The 22919-nt window shown below is 42.8% G+C and overlaps 1 protein-coding gene across 4 annotated transcripts in view; it reads left to right on the top strand.

The window, feature by feature from the left end:
* tle2b (TLE family member 2, transcriptional corepressor b) overlaps nucleotides 1–22919 on the top strand; it is a 145493-nt gene that overhangs the window by 1236 nt on the left and 121338 nt on the right. For 3 of the 4 annotated variants that reach the window (XM_080431242.1, XM_080431244.1, XM_080431241.1), the window contains exon 2: nucleotides 2771–2812. The exons of the other annotated variant lie outside the window; for it this stretch is intronic. In XM_080431242.1, coding sequence (XP_080287368.1) covers nucleotides 2771–2812 — 42 coding nt within the window. The remainder of the gene's footprint in view (nucleotides 1–2770; nucleotides 2813–22919) is intronic. 4 annotated transcript variants of the gene reach the window in all.

Genomic DNA, 22919 nt, shown 5'->3' with positions numbered 1-22919 from the left:
AGGTTGCTTGGTAGCTGGACACCATATAGGGACATTGCATGATCAGACTGAAAATCCTAGATTTGAACTTAAACCTGTCAAAATACAAAAAAAGAAATCAAGGCGATAGTATCTTCATGCATGTCAAACAAATGAATGTAATGGCTGCCAAAGGTTTTTTTTTACCTCGGTGTCAGCTTAGGGTCTGTTATTTTCTTTGGAAACTTAACTCAAAACGACAGGTAACTGTAGTCAAATGTACTTGTAAAGCAATTAAGGAAAACCGAATGGAACAGGTACTGGTACTGTTACTGTCTGATGGTCTTCAATGAAAACCTAACACACAGTACACCACTCTGTCTAGTGGGGTGCTTTTTATCATTGGTAAATTAATCTCACATTTCCCATATTCCCCTAATCTCAAGTTTCCATGGTAACAGTAACTCAGTCCTGTGCATGCATTCATCAGAGAGCCCATTGGTCAGGCATTCTAAACTGACTGACAGATTGTGTTTCTTGTCAGAAATAGTTAAAGTATTTGACGGAAATAAAATGTTCCAATGGGTCCTCCTTCAAAGAAACCTATCTCTTTAACGCACTGGTTAAGACTCTTCTTTAACCCATTTAGTTGTTTTTTGCAAATAAAGGAAATACATTTTCTCTCAGGGAACAGAGCTCAAATAAAACCCATGTCACTCTTGTTGAGATAAACTCCAGTAGCCAGGCTGGCCAGTAGACAGGCAAGCAAAACAAGTAGTACTCTATGAAGTAAGCAAAAACATAAATATACAGACAGACAAGGATTTATGAACTAAAACTCAAAACCAATCTATAGTTTTATGAGTTTCAGCCTGTAACCTACGCATTCCGGGTAGACACTGACTGCAGTCCTGCCTCTTTAATGTCAAATAACAGAATGATAAGTGTCAAAGTGCAAGGTAAGCACAATAGCTTGAAGACTATTATGTTGCCAGACTCCGGAGACTGTTCTACTTTTCCCTAGCAACGATTTGAAGCCAAGTTCCTTTGCCACTGATGGGGGCGGGGGGGTCGTATGCTGAGGCTAGAGCCTGTCTTGTGTGACATGAATGGTTTGCCCTTTGGCAGTCAGTCAGTATAGCAGGCTGACTGTGCTACACTGTACCGTGCTGCTGCTGCTGTGGCACAGCCAGCCAGCCAACCTGTGTAACTTCTCACAGACTAGGGACAGGTCTGAGACGTGGTATTGACATCTGGTTATTATGTACAATAGGTACTAGTACAAGTAGTGCATCATCATGTCAGATTGACCCATAGAAGCCTGTGTAGTGCAGTACTCCCCTCCTGTTAGCTGATGATAATCTAAAACTTAATATAAGTGGTTTTTCTTATGATTTTAAAATCCATCGGCTCAAAGCTAGTCCAAATGTGTTCTTTTTAACATCTCCTCTAGTGCTAAATAATGCATCCCACAGAAAATACAAAAACACAGACAACAAGTCAATCAATACATTATTAAATAGTGCAGATTTGCATGTAAAAAATATTTACAGTTTTTATCTTTGGAGTGTCATATTACAAGAGAAAGTTATTTTCATGTACATTTTATTTTGTATCCAGCACATGGTCAGCCCCACAGTCTTCAACCTCTTGCTCTAATTTTATTAGTACAGAACGGATAGCAAGCTGTTTGTCTTTTGTCTTACTTTAGTACCCAATGGTGTCCTCCTGTCATTTTCCTGCTGTCCACCAACCAATGTAAACAAAGTCTGGATGAGGTCCTGGTGGATGGTGATGAGGCTGTTAAGGGCCATAAGGGATTTGAGAACATGTTGATCATTGTCATTGGTCGAGCTCCTTTCAGACAGTCTCTATTCTTCTGCCTTTCCATGCCATCTACATGTAATAATGCATGAATCTGTCATTTAGTCAGACATTCTTTGGTTTTCGATATTAGACCAGTGAAAATGTTTGCTAGCTACAGTAATACGACTTTTGAACTATTAATCAGTTAACCAGTTAATGTTTTGTGTGTTTTCATTGCGGACGATACTTTTCCCCCATAAAATTATGCCTGCAGACAGCTGCCACATTATCATTGCTGCCTTATACACGTGTCTTAGATAAATAAGAAACCTTGAGCACTTCAGGAAGTTGACAACGGAAAGGGTGTATTTTTTGTCCTCTGCATTTAATCCATCCTAATTATCAGGAACAGTGGGCGCCCAGGGATTAGTTACTTAGGGGTCAATTGTCTTGCTCAGGGACACATAGACCTGGGCCAGGGCATGAACCTGGGACCTTTTGATTCCCAGACGGTCTCTCTACCCGTTCAGCTTTGCCCCGCCCCAGCCACGACTGCTATTGTATTTTGATTTCAAAACAATATCTTTCACAGAATAAAAGCGGTTTTGCAATAAAATTATGATCTGAATTGATATTAGCTTTGCATCGATCAAAAATGGTGGGATTTGATGACAGTGGCAATTACAAACTACGCACACGGCATATTTAAGGCATATTTGGCAGATTGAAGTAACAGCAAACCTCTCCAGCACGTATAGGAAATTAATTTGTCCTACTGGCCAGGGTGGCGAATGGTCTCCATAATTTAGTGACCATTTGGCTATACTGGGTTTCTGTAGCAGTTTCATGACCACATATGCAGTCCAGGTGTAATTTTTGGACCTTGAGTGACTCAGACATTTGTCAATTCTAAATAGTATTGTAATCTAGACGGGTTAACGCTGTAGCATCCCTTGTTGTATGTGGTGGCCTGCCAAAAACACTTTTGGTCTCTCCCTCTCTCTAGGTCGTCCTCAGACGTCAGGACTTGGATGACTTGTTGATCCAAGTAATTGAGTATTTTATTTGATCTTCAAATGTGTCTTTTGTCTGAAATCACGCTCAAGTTCTTAAATTTGTACAGTTGGACATATTTATGACAAAGTCATGGTCTAGTGTTAATTTCAGTTGTCCCTATAGAAGAGACGGACCAATCAGGGCTCTTTTTAAGTACCATAAGCTACTAAAGAAAAAATAATTACATTCAGTAGTCCCGTCCCAATTGAAAAAGAATAGTGGCGCCTACTGTATATCTATGTCTGAGACAAAATAGCTACACAGTGCGTGCTGCACAGGGTGCAGCTGGCAGTTGTTGAGGTGACGGCATTGTTGGAAGGTCAAGTCTGTTTGTAACAAACTAGAGCTTGCCCAACAGTGGGTGTTAACAAGCTAATGTTTAGCTTCTGTTAGTTACCACTGCGGGCATGCTGCACTGTGGTAGTGTGGTAATGGGCTTGGAGGACTGTGGCAGACCAGATTACTTCAAAATGTATAGATGGATGCATTTAATGCATTATGGTAAAGAGTGACTTTTGTTTTGGTATTAAACCTCTACTGTCCAGTTCTATTCTGTGCTTATGAAATGTTCTATATGGAAGCATTTGTGCTATGTGCTTTAGGGGATGTTAACTGTAGACGCCTGCGGCTACTATATGATTTCCCCTGAAGCAGTCGGCTCCTAATGGATGGTGCCTAACTTGCTGGTGTTCAATCACCTTCCCAAGGTGAGAGAACACTGGCGCTCCACTTCTGCCTTGCCTGTCCCGCAGGAGGTTACTTATCTAATCCAATTGAGTGCCCTTATGCTGCTTGATTGGAGTATTAAGACCCAACACACAGGATTAAAAATGGGGATTACGGATTTAACGCGTTGCTACGCCAGAGCTGCAGCAGTTTGTTTAGCCTTTAACCAAAAGCAGTCAGTCCACTCTGGAGCTTTACCTTCTGTCCCCCCCCACCCCTTCCATCCAAACAACCCTACCCTAATCATGCACTGACCACCACCTCTCTCCACTCATCTTCAGTGATGTTATTAGGTAGACATCCTGCATCTCTGGCGCATGAAAAAGGCGCGTTAAATAGAATAGCAATGCATTGACACATCCTATTTTTACCCTGATAATGATACATTGTTTCAAGTTTCCCTACGCTTTGCATAGATAAAAGTTCACGGCAATTAAACTCTGGCACGAGCAGGCGTGTGTGTGTGTGTGTTATATGAGCACGAATGCGATTGCTCCGTCTGTTGCCCACATCTCCTTACCTGCTTGCTCACCCCTCATTGAACCTTAATTACTAGGCTTGTCATTTGTTCCCTGTATGAAAAGACCTAGCAGCAAGCAGCTTACCAAAGCCTCCCATTTACACCAGCAGTTTGTATGACATGAACGATCAGTGATGTTCTGTGAACATTATAGAACATTGCATAACATGTTGGTCAAGTAGTACAAAAGTAAGCTTTTTAGTTCCATTCGGGTCACTTCAACATTAACTTGACTAATATTGTGTTATAAGATATTGTGACGAAGCACTGTAGAACTCATCAGGAATATGTTCATAATTCATGTTTTAACCACTTTTGTTAATTGTGGTTTCAAGCATAATATATCTTTTTAATCAAATGGTCAGAAAATAACAGGAACAATACATAGTTATGTCAAATAAGGTAACTCTTGCACATAGTCAAGAAGACACAGACCGATCATGCTTGCTGTGTTGAGCATAGTCACTCCCCAAAAGCCAATCTCCCCCCCCCCCCCCCCCCCCATGGAGATTGAAGAGCGAGTGAGTCGTAGGAAGGACTTATTCCTCTACCCTAGGATGAGGTTGGAGGGGCTGCCTTCTTCAGTCCTTTGTGCCATTTGCTATGAGACTGTATAACAAAGCACGCATAGGGCAACGGTAATTGACTGTGACTTAGTAGCATTACGGTGATGCATGACTATTGTAACATCTGTAACGTTACGTTACCTGTGGTTTGTGCTGATGTCATTCACTATAGGGTTACCTTGCTATTCCCTTTAATCTTCTGAACCAGGCAGGAGGATTAGAGTGTATACGGCTGTATACTTTGATATTTATTGACTTCGTCTCTTGTTCTGCACCAGGCAGGATCATTGTGTATACATCTGTATATTTTATTCATATTTGTTTGAGGGTGTCTTTATTGTGACGTTATTGTACTTCTTTGCCCTGTATCTGTAACTTTTACTGCTGTGCTGTCTCTGGTGCCTGAATGTCCCCCGTAAAAATCTATTTTGTTTGAATTTTGTAGAATGCTACTATGTAGGCCTATATGAAATTAGATTTTCTTTAGCAAATAAAGTTTTCAGATTGTAGAACATTTTCAGATACATTTTCAACATACATGAATATCACTATTTGTTAAAAAAAATAACCTCCCATGACCACCCATACATGGGTCACATTACACTGAAAACCTAATAACATCACTGCATCTTCTCAAATGCTATTGCTGCTGTCACAGGGGCTGTGTGGGGGTGAGGGAAATATGTGACAGCCATATAGATATAACCCTCCAAGATAGCTGGAGGATATAGGAGAGATGGGGACAGCCACAATGAATGCTGCATGATGATGGAGATGGATCCCTTGAGCTGCCTGAATCAACAGCACATCAATCTTGTCCCCCCACACCCCACACACACACACACGCACACATATTTTAATTTGTGGTTCAAGAGATGCCTGATAAGTGATAATTTAATTTACATGCTGGCAGAGTTTGGCTGTGTCTTTTACTAACCTAGCCTAACCCATCATTTGGAAGACATCTTCCGTAATAAACTGTAACTAAGCCGGGGATGTGTGCACCCAAACTATAATCAGACTTTTGATATGCACTCTATACACAGTACATAGTTACGCTTTTGGAGAGGAGCGCTGCTCGTTTGATCCGGCTGGATGCATCCGACAACCCAGTCATTTACGACCTGACGTTGAATCGTTACCACAGCCATGAGAAGTTCATGTTTACTGTACGTTGTTTGAGATAAGCTATTTGTGATAATAACATGATGTTGCACGTGTCAATAAAGACTGTGTGTGAGCGCTTTGTGGGGACATGATATACAATGCGCCCCTCTGCTCAGATAATGCTTTCTGTGAACACGGCCGCTAAGTCAAACTCCTTTATTATAACTTTTTTGCGGTGAGCCAGGTCTGTCTGTGCTGGTCTAACCAGCGACAACAGAGCCCATAGCCCTTGGTCGTGCGTGTGCAGTAACTCTGAAACACCACTGCTTATTGCCCTACAAAGCCAAAGTGCAGTAACTATGTTTTTGGACACACCGACTTATCTCATTGTGTGCCAAAAACGGTCCGGACCGTTTTTGAGAATCCAAACGAGAAGTGCCGAAAACGGTCCGGACCGTTTTTGACCCAATTTTATTTTTATACGTGGGGCCCACGTGGGGCGCTCTAACGAAACTTTGGGATCATCCAAGGAGTCTCTGAGAAGGAGAGGCCGGATGTGGATCCATGTCAAAAATCCTTCTGGTCGGCCTTTCCAATGTTAAATCCTTGACTAAAAGCTTAATATCTCCATTTCTTTTTAACGTGGTGGAAGCGAGCCGTTTTCGATCGGCGATCACTCTGCAATGGAGGTAGTGTTAGAAATATTATTGTTCCAGGCGTTAGTCGGGACCCTCCGCCGTCTCGCACGCACTCTTTGTTTACATGCACATCCGCGTCGGGGCTTCTACAGCATGAAACGTATTATTAACGTAAGTGGATGGAAGAATAGCAGGCACTGACCGTATAATATTTTAATAAACCTCTGGCATCCAATGTACACATTGACTGCCATGGACGTAATATTACGTCATCTCAAATCGAACGCTTGACTGCCAATGACGTAATATTACATCATCTGGTGTTTTTAGCGATTACGCTAGAGGGCGCTCTTCACCAACCTATGAATGATTCCTTGATTTCGAAAGAAGGATACACCCGGAAATGACGTCATCTAAAACATTTTCACCCCGTCCGCTACAAATTTATCAGATTTATAAAAATACATTTATCTCAGATTGCGTTTTTGGTGAAAACAAGCTATATTCAACTGTCGATAACTTCAAAACGGACGATCATGGTTACAATTATTTTTTTCGGTGGAGAGAAGAGAGACTAGTCTTTCCACGAGACATTGTTTGTTTACATCCACGTTTTTTTTGTTCTGTGGATCGTCAAAATAAGGTCAAACCACTCGCAGTGGCGAATGAATGTATTATTACCTGGCAATGAATGTGTTAATACTACCTAAAAAATAAATTAAAGAAAGACCATTACTGCATCAAAAGTAATCAACAAACTATACAATAAAAGCTGGTCAAACATTGGCCAAATTGTCAAATAATGTAAGAAAGAGGCAACATTTCAAGAATGAAAACAAAACATTGCGCTCAATGGTACCTACCAGACCGGGCAGGACAGGTTTCACTTACCCGCAGGTGTCTTGTTTACCTGCCCTGGGCATTCTTAAGTGTCGGACCCTGGCTTGAATCAAAGAATCTCCGTCGACAGAGGGGTCTCGACTGATTACTTGATTTTCAGACTGGATTACTAGCTAAACCTTGCCTGATTATTATTATTATGACCACTAGCAATGATTATGGCCATTCCAGGTAGTGGTGGACGCGTCTATGTAATTCATTTTCAATGAGAGGCGGGCGATTATTTGGGACGTGAGGAGAAGTCGAGCGGCGGTGAGGCGAGCGGGCGCGGTCCCGTGAAACTTTCGCGCTCGTTAGTGCACACGCACGCGGGCGGCAAGAGCTGGATTGTGGTGAGCTTTCCTTTTACCCCGCACCGCGCAGGAGGACAAAACAACAATGATCGCGGCACGATCGCTGCTGATCCGACCGCTCCCCGTCTGTAAAGACCTTAAAAGTGTAATAGTGTCACCCCAGTGCCAGTGAAAACGAGTGTTTTTACCTACCTTTGAAAAATCATGGAATGTCTTCCGTGATCGCTGTCCGCACGTAGATCGCCTCATTACACGCACACGGATCTCGGGTGTCACGGGGGGGAAAAAGTAGCCGCTCGCGATAATCCATTGCAAAGCTGTGGCCTGTTGAAAATGCCTTGTTTTGACCGTAAAGCAAGAGGAACGGAGATATAGGAATTTTCCCTCAGGAAATAAACGATTTTTTTAACTTCCGGGTCAATTCCGGGTCTGACATCATCTGGCAGTGAAAGCATCATTCATAAGGTAGCCAACATCGCCATCTGGTGGAAAACCACTGAAAAGCCACAACAGGCCTAGCTTGTCCATGGCACTGTGGACTAACATGGCACAACGGACGCGATTGCCATGGCAATCAAAGAGTTAAAGGAGTAGTTCACCCCAAGAAATACTTATTTTCTATCAATTACACACCCCATGAAGCCTTGAATTCATAGAGATTTTTTATGGCGGTCCATGGCGTTTTTTTTTGCATTCCTAAGCCAATAATTTGATGACGGGGTCATCGGTCAATAAGAGACTCAGTCGGGGACTCTTTGAGTCTCCTACCTAAAAATCGCCATAAGTCAAGGCTTCATGGGGTGTGTAATTGATAGAAAATAAGTAATTTTTGGGGTGAACTACTCTTTCGAGCACTATTTTAAACCTAGCTGTACGAAGGTGTCACGTGTCAAAAATCTACACACTCACAATACTTTGCAATGCCATGTTTGGGACAATTTCCGCCTATAATGTCATACCCAAAATAGTGCTGACAGGTTGAAAGTTTATTCCAAATGCAGCTCCAAAAAAGCTGGACATGGTGTGTGTGAACTGAGAAAGTGCAGTGGAGGACAAAAAGGCATGATGCCAAAGCTGTTGTGTATCACAAGTAATGGAGGCCAAATCCTCCCCTGCTTAGCCTCTAGTACAGCAATGGCTACAGGTTGTACACACACACACACACACACAAATACAATGCTGTCTCGCACATGCACACACACTTCTCCCGTTTGTCCCCCTTTATCATGCATTTCCTCCCAGATCTGATGTGGTTGTGGGAGGGTCGGGGGCAGAGGGTGCACGGGCATTATTAAGCCCACTTGAATTAACAGAACAGCCCCCAGCCTTTCCTCTAAAGCCCCCAGCTGGGGGGAGCTTAATCCCCATGGTCCCCTGTCTCGCCCATTAAACAAACTCCCTCCCACCACTACTCAGTCGCTTTGCTGCACACTCACACACACACTCACACAGACCCAGACACACATCCAGGCACGCAGTTTACACACATAGTATGCATTTGATCTTGTAGACGTGCAAGTGCATGAATCCAACACATGCATGCTTATGAGGGCTGCTGCCATCGACTTAATTTTTTTGTTTGATTTTCAATTAATCAAATAACCTATGTGTTTTTTTATGTGTGTGTGTGTGTGTGTGTGTGTGTGTGTGTGTGTGTGTGTGTGTATATGTAAACAAATTGAAGCAACAAGAAAAATCGATCCAGTGTTTTATAAAAGACTAATTCGACGATTAGTCTTGTTACCTTGTATTTTATTCTTTGTTGTACAACGGTGTCAGGCAAACATTTAGAAAATGGCTTATCTAAACAAATGTGTCACCACCTGCAATTAAAATATTGTTTATTTCCCCCCAAAATCTATTTTATTAAAATAGATAATGTTCTATAATGGATTAAATTGATTAGTTCGATTTACACCCCACACTCACACAGGAATGTGTATGGATGGATAAATGTACTCACTCACACACACACAGCTGTGTTGCTTATACATAATTGAAGAGGATGTTTGTGTAGATGCATGTGCATTAGGACATGGTAAATATTAGAATCTCGAATATATCTCGAATATTTGAAAAAAATGCACATTCGACTTTAAAAATGTGTATTCGAATAGTGGGCGTGGCTGCCGCGCAGTGTACGGAGTTTGACATTGTTAGATTATTAGATTAATTGTCTCTGCAGCCGCAATAAGGCACTCCATGCTATATCCATGTCTCGTTCATACTTTTTCCATAGTTCGCGCTGACTGCATACAGTGATACTATAAAGTGGAGACGGGTTCGTTCAGCCCTACCATTCTCTCCACTGAGTGTATCAATGAATAGCCTGCCCAACTTTTTTTTCTTGACGTTGTTCATTTTAACGTTGATGCTGCAACTGAAGTCGAAGCTTCGACGACGGAAAGGGAAAAAAAATATTTTGCTGCATATCCGATGCCTTTCTCTTTTAGATGGACAGCTAGGTTCAGCTAGGCTGCTAGGGTTAATAATGAGCCCCCCCCCCCGGTAATACGTTTTATACAACGTATTTTATAAAACGTATGACATATTGCACTTGAGGCAGAGCATGTGAGTGGAGTGAAGCGTACCGGTCGCTCCACGCTCCGCTCAGACCTGGCCGCTCAATAGCAAAAAAAGAAGGGTGGAAAAAGTATTCCGCTGCATGTCCGATACACTTGCTCTTTTGGCACAAATGCGTCCCCATGAGCCTAGATGGACAGCTAGGCCTACTATGTTGCAAAAGATGCCATCCAAGTTTCTTTTTTATGTAGACATTGTAATTTTTAATAAGACGGACAATATTAAATCCTGTGGGCTAATGGTTTATCCCCGGATTTGAGAGCGGGCGGGGGCGGATCTCACAAAACGAGTGTGGTTTCTTTCAGCCAAAACCCGTCACTTTCGTTTCAAATCGTATCCTTTGATCGGCTGGTGATCTAACTTAACTCAACTTAACTTATAAACATACTTGTGTGGATTACGGAGAAATTTGAATGAAATCTTGATCAGGGACCTGCGCTGTGCACGTCTGTTGCAGTGTTCAGGATTTTTTTGCTCCTATCTTTTTATAAACCCGCTCCCCGCTAATATTTATATATATATATATATATATATATATATATATATATATTTTAAAGAAAACTGCAGAATAGTCGATTTCACGTTTGAATCCCTTGCCATCGAACGAAGCTTTGAATATTCAAACTATTTGTTTCAGCCCTAAACTAGCCTACTTGAAATTTGTCAAAGACAAAAATAAAAATTACTGCGTTTTTTCTTGACAGTAACATGGGGGTGAGCGCCCTCTCGTGGACATAATGTTTGTGACCTGTTTTTACAACACATTCATTTTCTATGGGGGAAAAATATATAATAATAATATTCGAATATATTTGATATTTGGCCATTTTAAGACCAATATTCAAATTTAATTTCTGAGATCATTTAGGAGCCCTAATGTACAAACCGTTTGTTTTGTATGAAAACACATAATGCACTCAAGTCGCCTCTCCTCTATTCTTCTGCAGTTCATTTCTTCATTGTTGTAATGATTGCTCTAGTACATGCAAATAATAAAGGTTTCTCCCCTTTCACCCATACAACCTCAGTAACTGCACACATGCATGCGCGAGCGTGCACACACACACACACACACACACACACACACACACACACACACACACACACACACACACACACACACTACTCACTGGCCTCAAGGGTCTTATCTGCTTTTTGTATCTAGGGAACAAATTGAATGTGGGTCTTGACACACACACAGCCCAGCAGATGTCTGGGTCGTTAAGGGCAGGCTAACTCATTAGCATGACAAACAGAGGCCCCCGGCCCCCCCCACTCAGCAGGGGGCCTAGCTTTTGAGGGGCTGAGTTGGGGCCACGGGTCACAGGTGATATTGATTTTTGTGGAGGGCCACACTGGCTGATTGTCAAAACGCTATGGGGCTAGACGGGAAACGGCTCCAGTGAAAGGATGGACTGGGACACTGTCCAAGCTAGAGTCTGACCCATGCCACAATTTTGACCGATGACCGATTTTCTTAGAAAAGTGATTTGAAATTGCGACGCTTTGTGAGCTTGTAGATCTACTATTTTTGAATCATTTTGAAAAATATTGAACATTTTCACCAAGAATGACATGGCCAAGGTATTGGGATGGAAAGGTTGAAAATGGTATATAAAAAAAAATCACCATCACATGGTGAGGTGCATTGTGAGCTTGAAGATCTTGAAGAAATGCTTTTTGGAAAGAATTCTCTTTATAAGGACATGCTCAAAATAGGAATGCAAAGTGGCTAAAGATCGCGACACATACCGGCTGCATAATTGCCAATACCAGTGTCCAAAGAAAAGTCAAATAAGTCAAATAATGGCCGATATATCGGTTTAGCTCTAGTCTGGACTACTTTGCCTCACTAAATGACAAGGTACTGTATCACAATGTATTATGAAGAACTAAAAGATAAATGTTACACTATATGTTTTTGCTTTGCTGCAGCAGCACACAGTGCCCAGTGTGTGTGTGTTTGTTTTGTGCAATATTTATGCATAAATCCTCTGTTGTGTTGTGGGGGTGGAATGCAGTATGGGCTGTCATTTTACAAATTCACAAGCAATTGACTGCTTTGTTTGTGAGGGATGGTCTTTTGTTGTCTGTATATATTATTATTTTTTTCCATGTATGCATGTACAGTATGTGTGTGTTTGTGGTGGGTGTTGCTCTATGTGGGAAAAATTAAGGTGTGCGTGCGTGCATGGAGGAGTTGGGGGTGTATGTGCTGTGGAGTGAAGCGGCTGCATCAGTATTCAGCAGTGGCTCTGCCTGAGTAGGTGTGTGGGAGGAGGATGGGGGCGCCTCGCTCTGTACCCCGGAGCGAGGCGCTGGGCTGGAACAAAGCGGCTCGGCAGGGGTGGGTTGGTGGGAGGGCTGCTTGATTGGCCTGCCCAGGCTCATCCTGGCCCAGGCCCCCTAGACCTGCCAGAACCCAGTGCTCTGCTGCGCCAGGCTAGACAAGAGAATTAGCTGCTCTATCTGTCCACCTGAGAGCTGCCTTTAGCTCAGAGAACAGACTCTGACTGGGATAAAGTCAGGGCTTCATTCCTGCCAATGGCAGGATCCACTGTAAGACACTGCAAACTAGAGCCTGACTGATACTTGTTCTTTAGGGCCAAAATACACATCTATGTCTGTCTATTTCAGACATCAGTGCGCTGAAACGGTAAACTTTAGTGGAACATTATTTATTAATAACTACTATGTAAAAAGAAACACACATTTCCTAATGTTCTGAAAAGAAGAAAAAAAACTAGGAAAGTGTGCTCCTCGGAGCACAGGTCTCCGCCAGGCCGGGTTGCCTGCCCAGGACCTGCAAACTTTGAAAAGCAGTCATAGCCAAAATCTAAAATCAGACTTATACATCTTGAACACGTGACCCCCGAGATATTGCGTACCGATTTGTGTGAATTTTGGACCAAACTGTAGGAGTAGTAGAAAAGAGTGTGTTTTGAAGACGACACAAAGTGGAGGGATATGTAATCTGGCACAAATAGCCTATAACTGGCCGATGTGAAAAATGTGGGACAGAAGTTCCTCCTTGGCCTCCCGGGAATTTGCATGCAGAGTTTCATGCCGTTCAGGCCAACAGTGCCGGAGATTAGCTGCTCACTGACAAACGGACGGACTGGAGCGGAAACATAGTCTCCGGCCTTCGGCCGTCCGGCCTGGCAGAGATAATAAATACAATTTCATATCGGACAACATATAGGCTATGCCAATACGATAGACTACATCTGTGATGCCCAATATCAGCCGATAAAATTTACCACTCGGTCTCTACAGCAAACTCATAGTCTCCTGTGTATTCTTGTGTTGCTGGTGTGTTGGTGGTAGGGCTAGGGCTGCACAATGTATCGTTATCTTGATATGAACATACAGGATATCAATATCGCAAAAGGCTGCGATATGGGTGATTTTAAATTCCCCCCGCTTGCCCATTGCTAAAGCCGGCAACATCGCTTTGTTTTATCCAGTGCCTAGGAAAATAAATCACCTCTCCTTTTCTCTGCACAATGCACACAACTTGTGGAAAGCCATTTGAACTCAGGGCTGGCACGGGAGGGTTGTGTGTGTGTGTGCGACGGGCATACATGCGTGTGTCACATTGCTCATAATTCCTCCTACCAGCTTCATAGAGCTATACCTGCACTTGCCTTTCATTGAAAATGAATTACTAGACGTCTTCTGAAATGTCCCTAATATAATGTAGAAAAAGAAGGAAGTCCGCACACTGTTCTCAAGCTCCAAGTAACTCACTTTTTATTTTTGCAACGTTTCGACCTTCTAGGTCTTAATCAGGCAAATATTATAATGACAGACAAAAGCATCATATATATATACACAAACATTGGCTAATGATGATGTACAACACCTGGGAGTCGGGAGGAGCAAAAGACACCCTACTCCAATCCCAGGGACAAAAAAACAGTCTACACCCCTCTGGGGAGTGTTCAATGCATGGGCAGAAAATAGACTTTTCACATTTAATTAAACATATTAGACACTAATAGCCAGTAAATACATTTCTGAAAAACCAACAATAAGAACAGTTAAAAGTCATAAATGATGATATAATGTATATAGGCCTATCCATGATAGTTTTTTTGTTGTTGTTGTGTTGGTGTCCCTGGTGAGGTTTGAACTGGGGATCTTCTGCACAAGGCACCAGGTAGACTAGCCTTAGACCACTGACTGGGTATAGAGAGAGGGCTAGCCCAGAATAAATCTATGTCCCTATGAGGGCACAAAAATATAATATAATGTAGCAAGCTACCTAAAGCCTTCCGTATGAAAAGCTTGACTGTTTATATCCATTTGTCGGATTGGTGTTCGTTTTATTGAACTCAGTGATTTGCCGTGACTTTGGCTTAGCATGTTCGTCAAGCCAGTGCTAATTGCGCTGTGTCAAGTCAAACTAGAATAAACACATGACTTCCGGACGGTCGGCTTTCAAAATAAGAGCCTTCGTCCAAGGAAAGTAAGCGTTTTACTTTCGGTCAGAGAAATTCAAAATAAGAGTGGACCTGACTTGCTATTGTTTTGAAGAATACTTAGTTTGGAAGTGGAAAAAGCAGCACTCCAAAATGAAGGATGCAAGACTGGCTCAAATAAACATTCTAATATATTGGGAACGCTTGACGTGTAGTTTTCACTGTTGCTACACGTAGAATATCAAATAACAAGTGTGTGAACCCAATAATAGGCTACTTAAAATTTTAAAGTGATATTGCCTTTTTAATGTTTTTAGATGGTGTTTTTTTGAAGAATGCTTTTTCACTGTTGCTACACTTAAAATATCAAATATGAAATTTGAACGGTAATATCGTATATCGATATCAAGATGTTTGGCATAAATATCGAGATATGGAATTTTGTCCAAATAGTGCAGCCCTAGATAGGGCTATTGTTCAAAACATTTTGATATGGATACCTTGACTGATCAATACCAGTTTTATACAATACCAGTTTTATACAATCCATTTTAACAAAAAGATAATTAATTACGTATACGGTATATTACACAGGAGTCAGTGTCGTCCTCCGTAATCTCAGCAGGCGAACACTGAGCAGCTTACTGCTCTTACAACTATTCCAGGAATTCCCTCAGACCATTTGAGTCTCTGCACACCACCACGAGTACGACTCTCTACTGAATCTGTCACCCTGAGACTAAATGTCAGAGAAATATACCACAATACTTTGTTTCCCATCATGTAGTGTACATAACACCAACCCATCACACACCCTATATACTCACATAAGAGTGTAAACTAGCGCTGAATGATAATTATCCTAATTATCTAGATATAAACATGCAATATATTAATATCGTAAAAGGGAAAGACATGGACAGTATTATTTACATTTTCCCCTCACAACATCACTTAACACTGTGTGTGTTTGATGGCTTGTTTCGAGTTCAGCTCACTCAACCCCTCTTTCCTATGAGTCATGTAGAAAAAGTTTGAAGTCTATTCAGCTCTGGCGCTGCTGGGCATGTGTGCGCGATATGACCGTGACAGATTCAGGGGACTTGTAGACTGTCAGATTGCCTGCGGCTCCCAACGTGCATACTCGCCTATCAACTCATTGAAAATGAATTATTAGGCGACGGGCCTAAATGCAGCAAGCAGATTATTAAAGCATTCCTTTATGAAAAGCTTTACTGTTTATGTCGGTTACTTACTGTCATGTCAGATTGAAAACGCCAGTATTGACTTTCGTTTATTGAATTATCAATGAGTTTCCGTGACCATTGCAAAACTTTGCACGTTCATTATGCTGTACAAAAGTTTGACTTCTGGTCGGTGGACTTCGAAATAAGAGCTGTTTTGACCTGTAATATGCTGCTTAGTTTTCCCTTCACTTAGAATATAAGATACATGTGGACTCATATTATATCGTATCGTTATTGAGATATTTGGCATAAATATCGTGGTATGATTTATTTTTGCCATATTGTGCAGCCGTAGCAGCGTAGCGTACACGCACATGTGCAACCCTCCCCGGCACTTACCCTGTACAGCGCTATTTTCCTGGGGGAAACCCTGTAATCTGTGCCCATTCAAGTGTTTAATCAAATTCGTCAGACGTAACCACTAACATTCAAAAATCTTAAAAAATAGCAGCTCTACTGTACAAACTCACAGGGTGTGGGGGAGGGAGGCCTTGCTCCATGTCAATCACGTCTCGGGACGTCTTCCTGCCGTCTACTTTCATTGTCCACTTATTTGTTTCTGAACCTTGAGAGTAATCTTCCCTCCCTTCCTTACTCCCTCCCTCCTGGACCCTTGTAAGTAATAACCTTGGTTTTTACAACCAGGCATCAATCATGGACACAACTGTGCTTGGTGTAATCTCACAGCCTCCTCTTCTGCCAGACTGGCTTTAATCTCGGCCATGGTCTCCAAGCCCACAGCCCTGTCGCCCTCACTGCTTTCCTCACTCCTGACAAATTGCCCATTTCCCCCTGGGTTTGCAGTCTCTGCCTGTGTGTATGTTTGCGTTAACATGCCTAACCCCCCCACCTTATGTCAGCTGTGTTTGTGTAGGTTCTTGTGTGTGTGTGTGTGTGTGTGTGTGTGTGTGTGTGTGTGTGTGTGTGTGTGTGTGTGTGTGTGTGTGGAGGGCAGCGTGGGCCCGAAGTGTCATGTTTGTGTGTGTTTTGACTTCCCATGCTTGACTAGCCTTGCATGGGGGGGGTAGGTCAAGATAGTTCAGCAAAAGGGGTAGGAGGCCAGGCTATGCCAAGCCATGCCAAGCCTATGTTTGCGAGGGCACTTCACTCGAAGTGATAAAAGTAGAATAATCCCCTTTAAAAGCGTCTTAACGAGGTCAAATCTGCTGGCCTGTGGTTGGGAGGAGAGGGTAGTGGAGGTGTGTGAGCAGGGATGTGATGGGATAACGCTGCAGAAATGTGGGTAAGCCCTGGCTTGGACCGTGAGAGATAATAATCAAAATCAAATTCCTGGCCCAAACAGGATTAAGCTCTCCCCGCGCTCTATCTAAAGCCCCTGTCCAGAGCGGCTGAAGACACAATCCTATTCCTCAGCCCGGCCCCCCCCCCCCCCCCCCCCACACACACACGCACACGCATACACACACACGCATATCATCTATGGGCAAAGACCGCGTAAACACTCAAACAAAGATACACACACACTCAAACACTTAGCAGACGTACCTAAACAGAGCGGCTAACATAGCAAGCGTTGCTCAGCCCAAAGCTGTGTTGGCAAGGGGAAATTTGGCCGATGGCCAGTTAGGCTTGTCCGTCTCTCAGATCACTATGCCTGTACACTTTACCAACACACTAATCTGGGATATTTAGATCTTATTTGGCTGGAGCTGTTCTTATAGATGTCTTGTTTGGTGCTGCTTGTGTATTAGCCCAAGGCTTAAGCCCTTCAGCTTCTGGTTCAGTGAGTGAACTAAGTCACGGACGATATAGTTTTACCAGTACACAACAGCCCTCTATCCCTTGTGGTATTAAGCAAAGGTGGGTCAGAGGGTTCGGGTGTATGTCATTGGTGTTAACAAGCGGGTACAGCGTCCTTGGTTGAGTCTGTCCTATGACACCTCCCGAAGGCAAAACAGGAAATTCTAACATCCTGACAATGACCCCTTGTATGCTTCCCTCGGTATTTATCAGACCTGTACTCACTCACCTACAAAACACTGACATTACACAGAACATTGACATTACACATAAACATGCACTCACCTCACACAATAATGTATTTCCACCCTCACCCACATCAACCGCCAGCAGTCTAAAAAGGCTAATGAATATTTTGGTGTAGGCAATAAAGTATTCATGTTTCTCTCTTTGTCAGCTAAAGAGTCCTTTATCCTTGAGATAAAGATAAAGAACTTAATTGTCCATTAAATTGAACATAAAATGGAAATTTGCCTTTGGCACACTGGCATCCACTATACAAACAATAAAAACACAACTAATACATAGTTTTCACAAATGACAGTGGTACTAGTATGTTCATGTTCTTATTTAAAATATCCACTGCAGGTTGCACAAAGTTATTCTTGTAACCCTTCTTTTTTGTTAACGGTACTCTAAGCCTCTTGCCTGATGGTAATGGCTCATGGGTAGAGTCATTGTTAACCTGAATTGCCTTTTTGGTTATGGAGCGGTTGTATATGTCCTAAGGTTGCAATTGCAGTATGCATCTCCATACTCCCACCATGCTAAGACTCTGTTCCTACTGTCTGAACCATGGTCAGAAAGGGTGGATGGTTGAAATGGCATCCTTGGTTCCGTTGCTATGGAGCAGACAGACAGCCGTTTGAGAAATAGGCCAACTGTTAGTCACTGCCGATCTGCTGCATTCATTTAAAAGTAGGAGTGAGATAACATCCAGCCATTAGTGAGTGATTACAACGCCCAGGCCCATCCTCATCCCTCCCCCCACATGTTTTGCACGCACGCACGCACGTACGCACGCGCGCGCACTCCAGCTCAGATGTAAACAGTTAGATATTGCTCCAGGAAATACAATCCTTACACACTGCCTCTCCCCCTCAGGCGGGATTTATACCAAGGAGGATGTTTTCAGATGTTACCCTGTGTGTGTGCACGTGCATGCGCAGGAGTCTCGTTTGCGGCATGTGTGTAAGCAGATATGTACTGCATACTTGGTTTGTGTATGTGTCTATGTGTGTATCATCTGATTGCTGGCACCATTTGTGTGTCTACACTCTTAAGTGTGCGTGCGTGCGTGCGTGCGTGTGTGTGTGTGTGTGTGTGTGTGTGTGTGTGCGAGAGAGAGAGGGAGAGAAGGGGATCGAGAGAAGCAAAAGCTCTCTCCCCCTCTGTAATCTCTGCCTTTGTGGATTGATGTGCAGGGCAGAAACATAGCATTGACTTTGTAATCCTTATTTAAGATAGACATTAAGTTCAGAGTAGATTTCACATGGATGAGACCAGATGATGGGGAGGGGGCTTTCGGAGGGTTGAGGGTGCAGGGCAGCAATTTCCTGAAACGATGAATCCCATTTATTTGCTGAAGACTGTCTCAATTGCCCCACCAGTGCACAAAGCTTTTTAATGCTTTAATTACGTCTCAAAGGAGCAGGGCAGAATCAAATTAGAGATTGTCCTACATTTTGTGTGTGTGTGTGTGTGTGTGTGTGTGTGTGCGCGCGCTATGCAAATTGAGCATGAGAGAGTGAGATAGTGGGTGGGCTGTTCTATGTTATGTGTGTGTATGATTCATAGCAGTGAATATTTACTCCCCGTGGCAGCCAAGCATCGTATAGAGGCTTATCACACCCTGCATCCACACACACACGCACTCACTCACACCGTCAACACACGCACGCACGCACACACACACACACACACACGCGCACACACACACACCTTTCCTTCTCACACCAACACATTTAGAGTCACACGGCGTACTGGCACTTTTTCTTCTTCTCGTCACAGCAGATGGCATGTGTCACCATATTATGCCGGTATTTCATTAACATTATGGGCATCCATCTGTTGTGGACTCTCAGGCCTCTGTAGAGTACCTTGTTTTGGTCACTGAGAGAGAGATAATTAGCGCTGTATAATGCATGATACAGAGAGAAGCTCATACTCCTTGCATACTGTCAGTGGCCGTACGCGTGAATGAGACTGAGAATGCGGATATAACCAAAACGGGACCCTTACAGACCGCTCGGTTAGATTTTGTACGCTCTCAAAGTTACAAATGGATAAATTAAAAAGGATTTTACAGCGTTACATGAACGTTTTCTGAGGTCATGTTCAAATCGGCCTCATCGTGGGCGCTGTGACAGGTCCTGTCACGTTTAGGCCTATAACGCTAACTTGTAGGTAATATAATCGTAAAAAAGTTTCTAGATTCCCCATATAGGCCACGCCCATTTCCACCTATCAAGACTTTCTGCCATTTCGTATTTTCCTAAAACACTTCTTGCTACTACTCCTGCAGATTTTGTCACCGTTTGATGCAGAAACTGTGATTTCTTCTTTTTTTTTTCTTCACCAAATTGGGTTCAAAATAATGGTCTATGAGTCATGTGATGTGACAATGCACCATTATGTGGAAACACTATTCCCCTCGCTTCCTCGGATCCTGACAGCTGCAAACTATGACTTACACAGCCCTGAGTAGGCAACCCAGCCTGGCGGAGATATGCACTCAGCAGACCACCCCTTTCTAGTGTCATGATGCTGTGTAGATGATGTGGTGGAGAGTGAAAGTATAACCCAAGTTCCTTTTGGTCAGGGTGGGATTGTCTGCTTTGAGTCAATAATGTCCAGAGAGAACTGAGTTGCAATTCTGCTTTATCTATTACCATCTGACGTGCGGGGGCCCTGACTAGCCTATTCTGCCAGCTTACCTCCAGCAAGGCAGAGAAAATTAATACCAGCTGTCAGCCAAAAGTGTTTTTTTTTTTTGGCTCTGGTCGTTTTGTCGATTTTATTTTATTTATTTGTCTACTGGGCTAATCAGCCAATTTTGGCAGGCTTTCTGCCTTTGTGTTAGCATTATGTTCTGTTAAAAAAATATGTATTTTTAGCTGTTAAAAGTACTAAAGCTGAGTTCTTTATCTATTTATTTTCATGAAGTAAATTCACAAAATTGTGTCTGGTAGATGAAAATGATTTTCCAGCCAGCAACCTTCTGAGTGTTATGTGAGGATAAAAGGTATTACTTAGCCCTTTAGGTCTCCCGTTCTCTATGATCCAGGGGTTGTAGAATCTTGTTTCTGATATTACTCCAGGGCTCTCTTTCTTTCTTGCTTGCTTGTTTTTTTTTTCTTGCCGTCTCTTTCATTAGCAATTTTTCTTTGCACGGTTTCTTTCATTCATTCATTCATTCATTCATTCATTCTTTATTTCTTTATATCGTTTTCTTCTTTCTTTTTCTTCGTCTCCCATTTACTGTCTGTCTGTCTGTCTGTCTGTCTGTCTGTCTGTCTGTCTGTCTGTCCATCCATCTCTATATATTTCTGTCACTCTCTGTCTCCATAGAGTGGAATGTTCTACCTGAGGCTATTGACTGAGAGAACCTTTGGTATTTTAAACTTTTGCATGCTGCACTACATGGGGAGGAAATCAGATCTAGGGTTATGACTCCGCCTCTAGCGCAAGGAACAACCTCTGCACACACACACACACACACACACACACAGAAGTTGACTCTTCTGAACAAACACATTCAGAAAGAATTCATGCCACGGGGATGGCAGGGAGCAAGTTAGTGCAGGGAGAGTTGTGTAGCAGCCTGTATAGTTGACTTGCCTTGTGTTTACTTTACACAGGTTTTACATGGCACAGGCCCATGTAGCCTAGCTGATATATGCGGTGTCTGAGCCACGGCTGTCTGGCTGACTGGAGAGATAATGGAAGAGGTTACACTGCTTTACAGGCTGAGCCTTTTTTCGTATAGCCGAGGCCTGGTTCGAGCGGATAGAGGTTTTATGTATCGGTGGCAGCATGACAATGTTGTCAGCAGTCAGCACTTCTCAGAACATTTGAAAGTGTAATCGTTCAACTTGCTCCACCCACTACTGTTTTTACAGGCCCCTGTCTTTTAATCTTAGTAGGGATGTGGTAAATGAACCCTGGAAACATGATAGTTAATTTTACTAATTGGTTTGTCTGCTCTGGTTCCATTTTCCCAATTTGCTTGTTCTGTCAAAATGCTTTGGCCTGTTACCTGTCTCTTTTTCTATGCCAAAAGCAATGTGCATGTTAAAAGTCAAAATGGCCCTCGGTTCTTGGAATCTGCCAGCCAACTTGGACCAGTGAAAAGGTTATTAAAGGTTATACTTGTCCTGTCCCAACGTTCTGACGTTGGTCAAATAGCCATAGGCTATATTTGCAGTACATACTTGGAACACAACTACACCTCATAGACCATACCTATTTATTCAACCTGAAGAGATCCTGTTGTTCAGCATATTGCCCAAAGTCCACGCCCCTGGAATGCCAAACAGCCCTATTCATAGTTAAAAACGAACCCCGAGTGGTGTGCCGTGGGGAGCAAGAGTACAAAGCGACAGGTCATTTCTAACGGTGGCTAGGCTGCCTTCCCATAAGTGCTGCAATCAGATTTCTGAGGCTTTTTATGCCCGCTCAGTAGTAGTGGGGGAAATGTCGATTTCCCACCTGACCCATTATGCAGCCTGCTGAGAAATAATGAGATTTCGTCCCTATTTGGGTTTGATGCTCGCTGCGTGGCTGGCTCCAGCACACAACCAGGCCATCCGCTGCTGCCTGGGGAATGAAGTGTGCATGGAATGACAATAAGTGCTAACAGCAACACACAGACCTGCTAGGAGAGCTATGATATAGCGTCACCATGCAGGGGCCAAACTTCATGGGTAGCCTACATTTTAGGCATTTAACTGAAGCTCTTATCTAGAGTGACTTGGAAGTGACAGCAAGCATAAGCCCCAAGTTTCTACACCACAAACTTTACAGGCAACTGATAGGAGGGAATGGAGGGTCAGTAACTCTGCACTTGGAGCATAGATTAGAGTGCTCATTTAACCTTTAAGAATGTACAAATATAACCATAATGGATCCATAAGGGTTGCTTGGAATTACAATTGGAGAAATTAACGCTGAGGATTTTACTGTGTATGACTGTGTCTGTGTGTAATGATCATGTGTGTGTAATGATCAGGTATGATTCCTATGATTTTATCTTGTTTCTGTAAAGTGACTTTGAGTACCTAGAAAAGCGCTATATAAATCGTATGTATTATGATAAGGGTGAGGAAAATATGC

This window comes from Gymnoscopelus braueri (assembly GCF_963280865.1).
Source record: "Gymnoscopelus braueri genome assembly, chromosome: 6".
Lineage (NCBI taxonomy): Eukaryota > Metazoa > Chordata > Actinopteri > Myctophiformes > Myctophidae > Gymnoscopelus > Gymnoscopelus braueri.
This window is presented reverse-complemented; position numbering and strand designations above follow the sequence as displayed.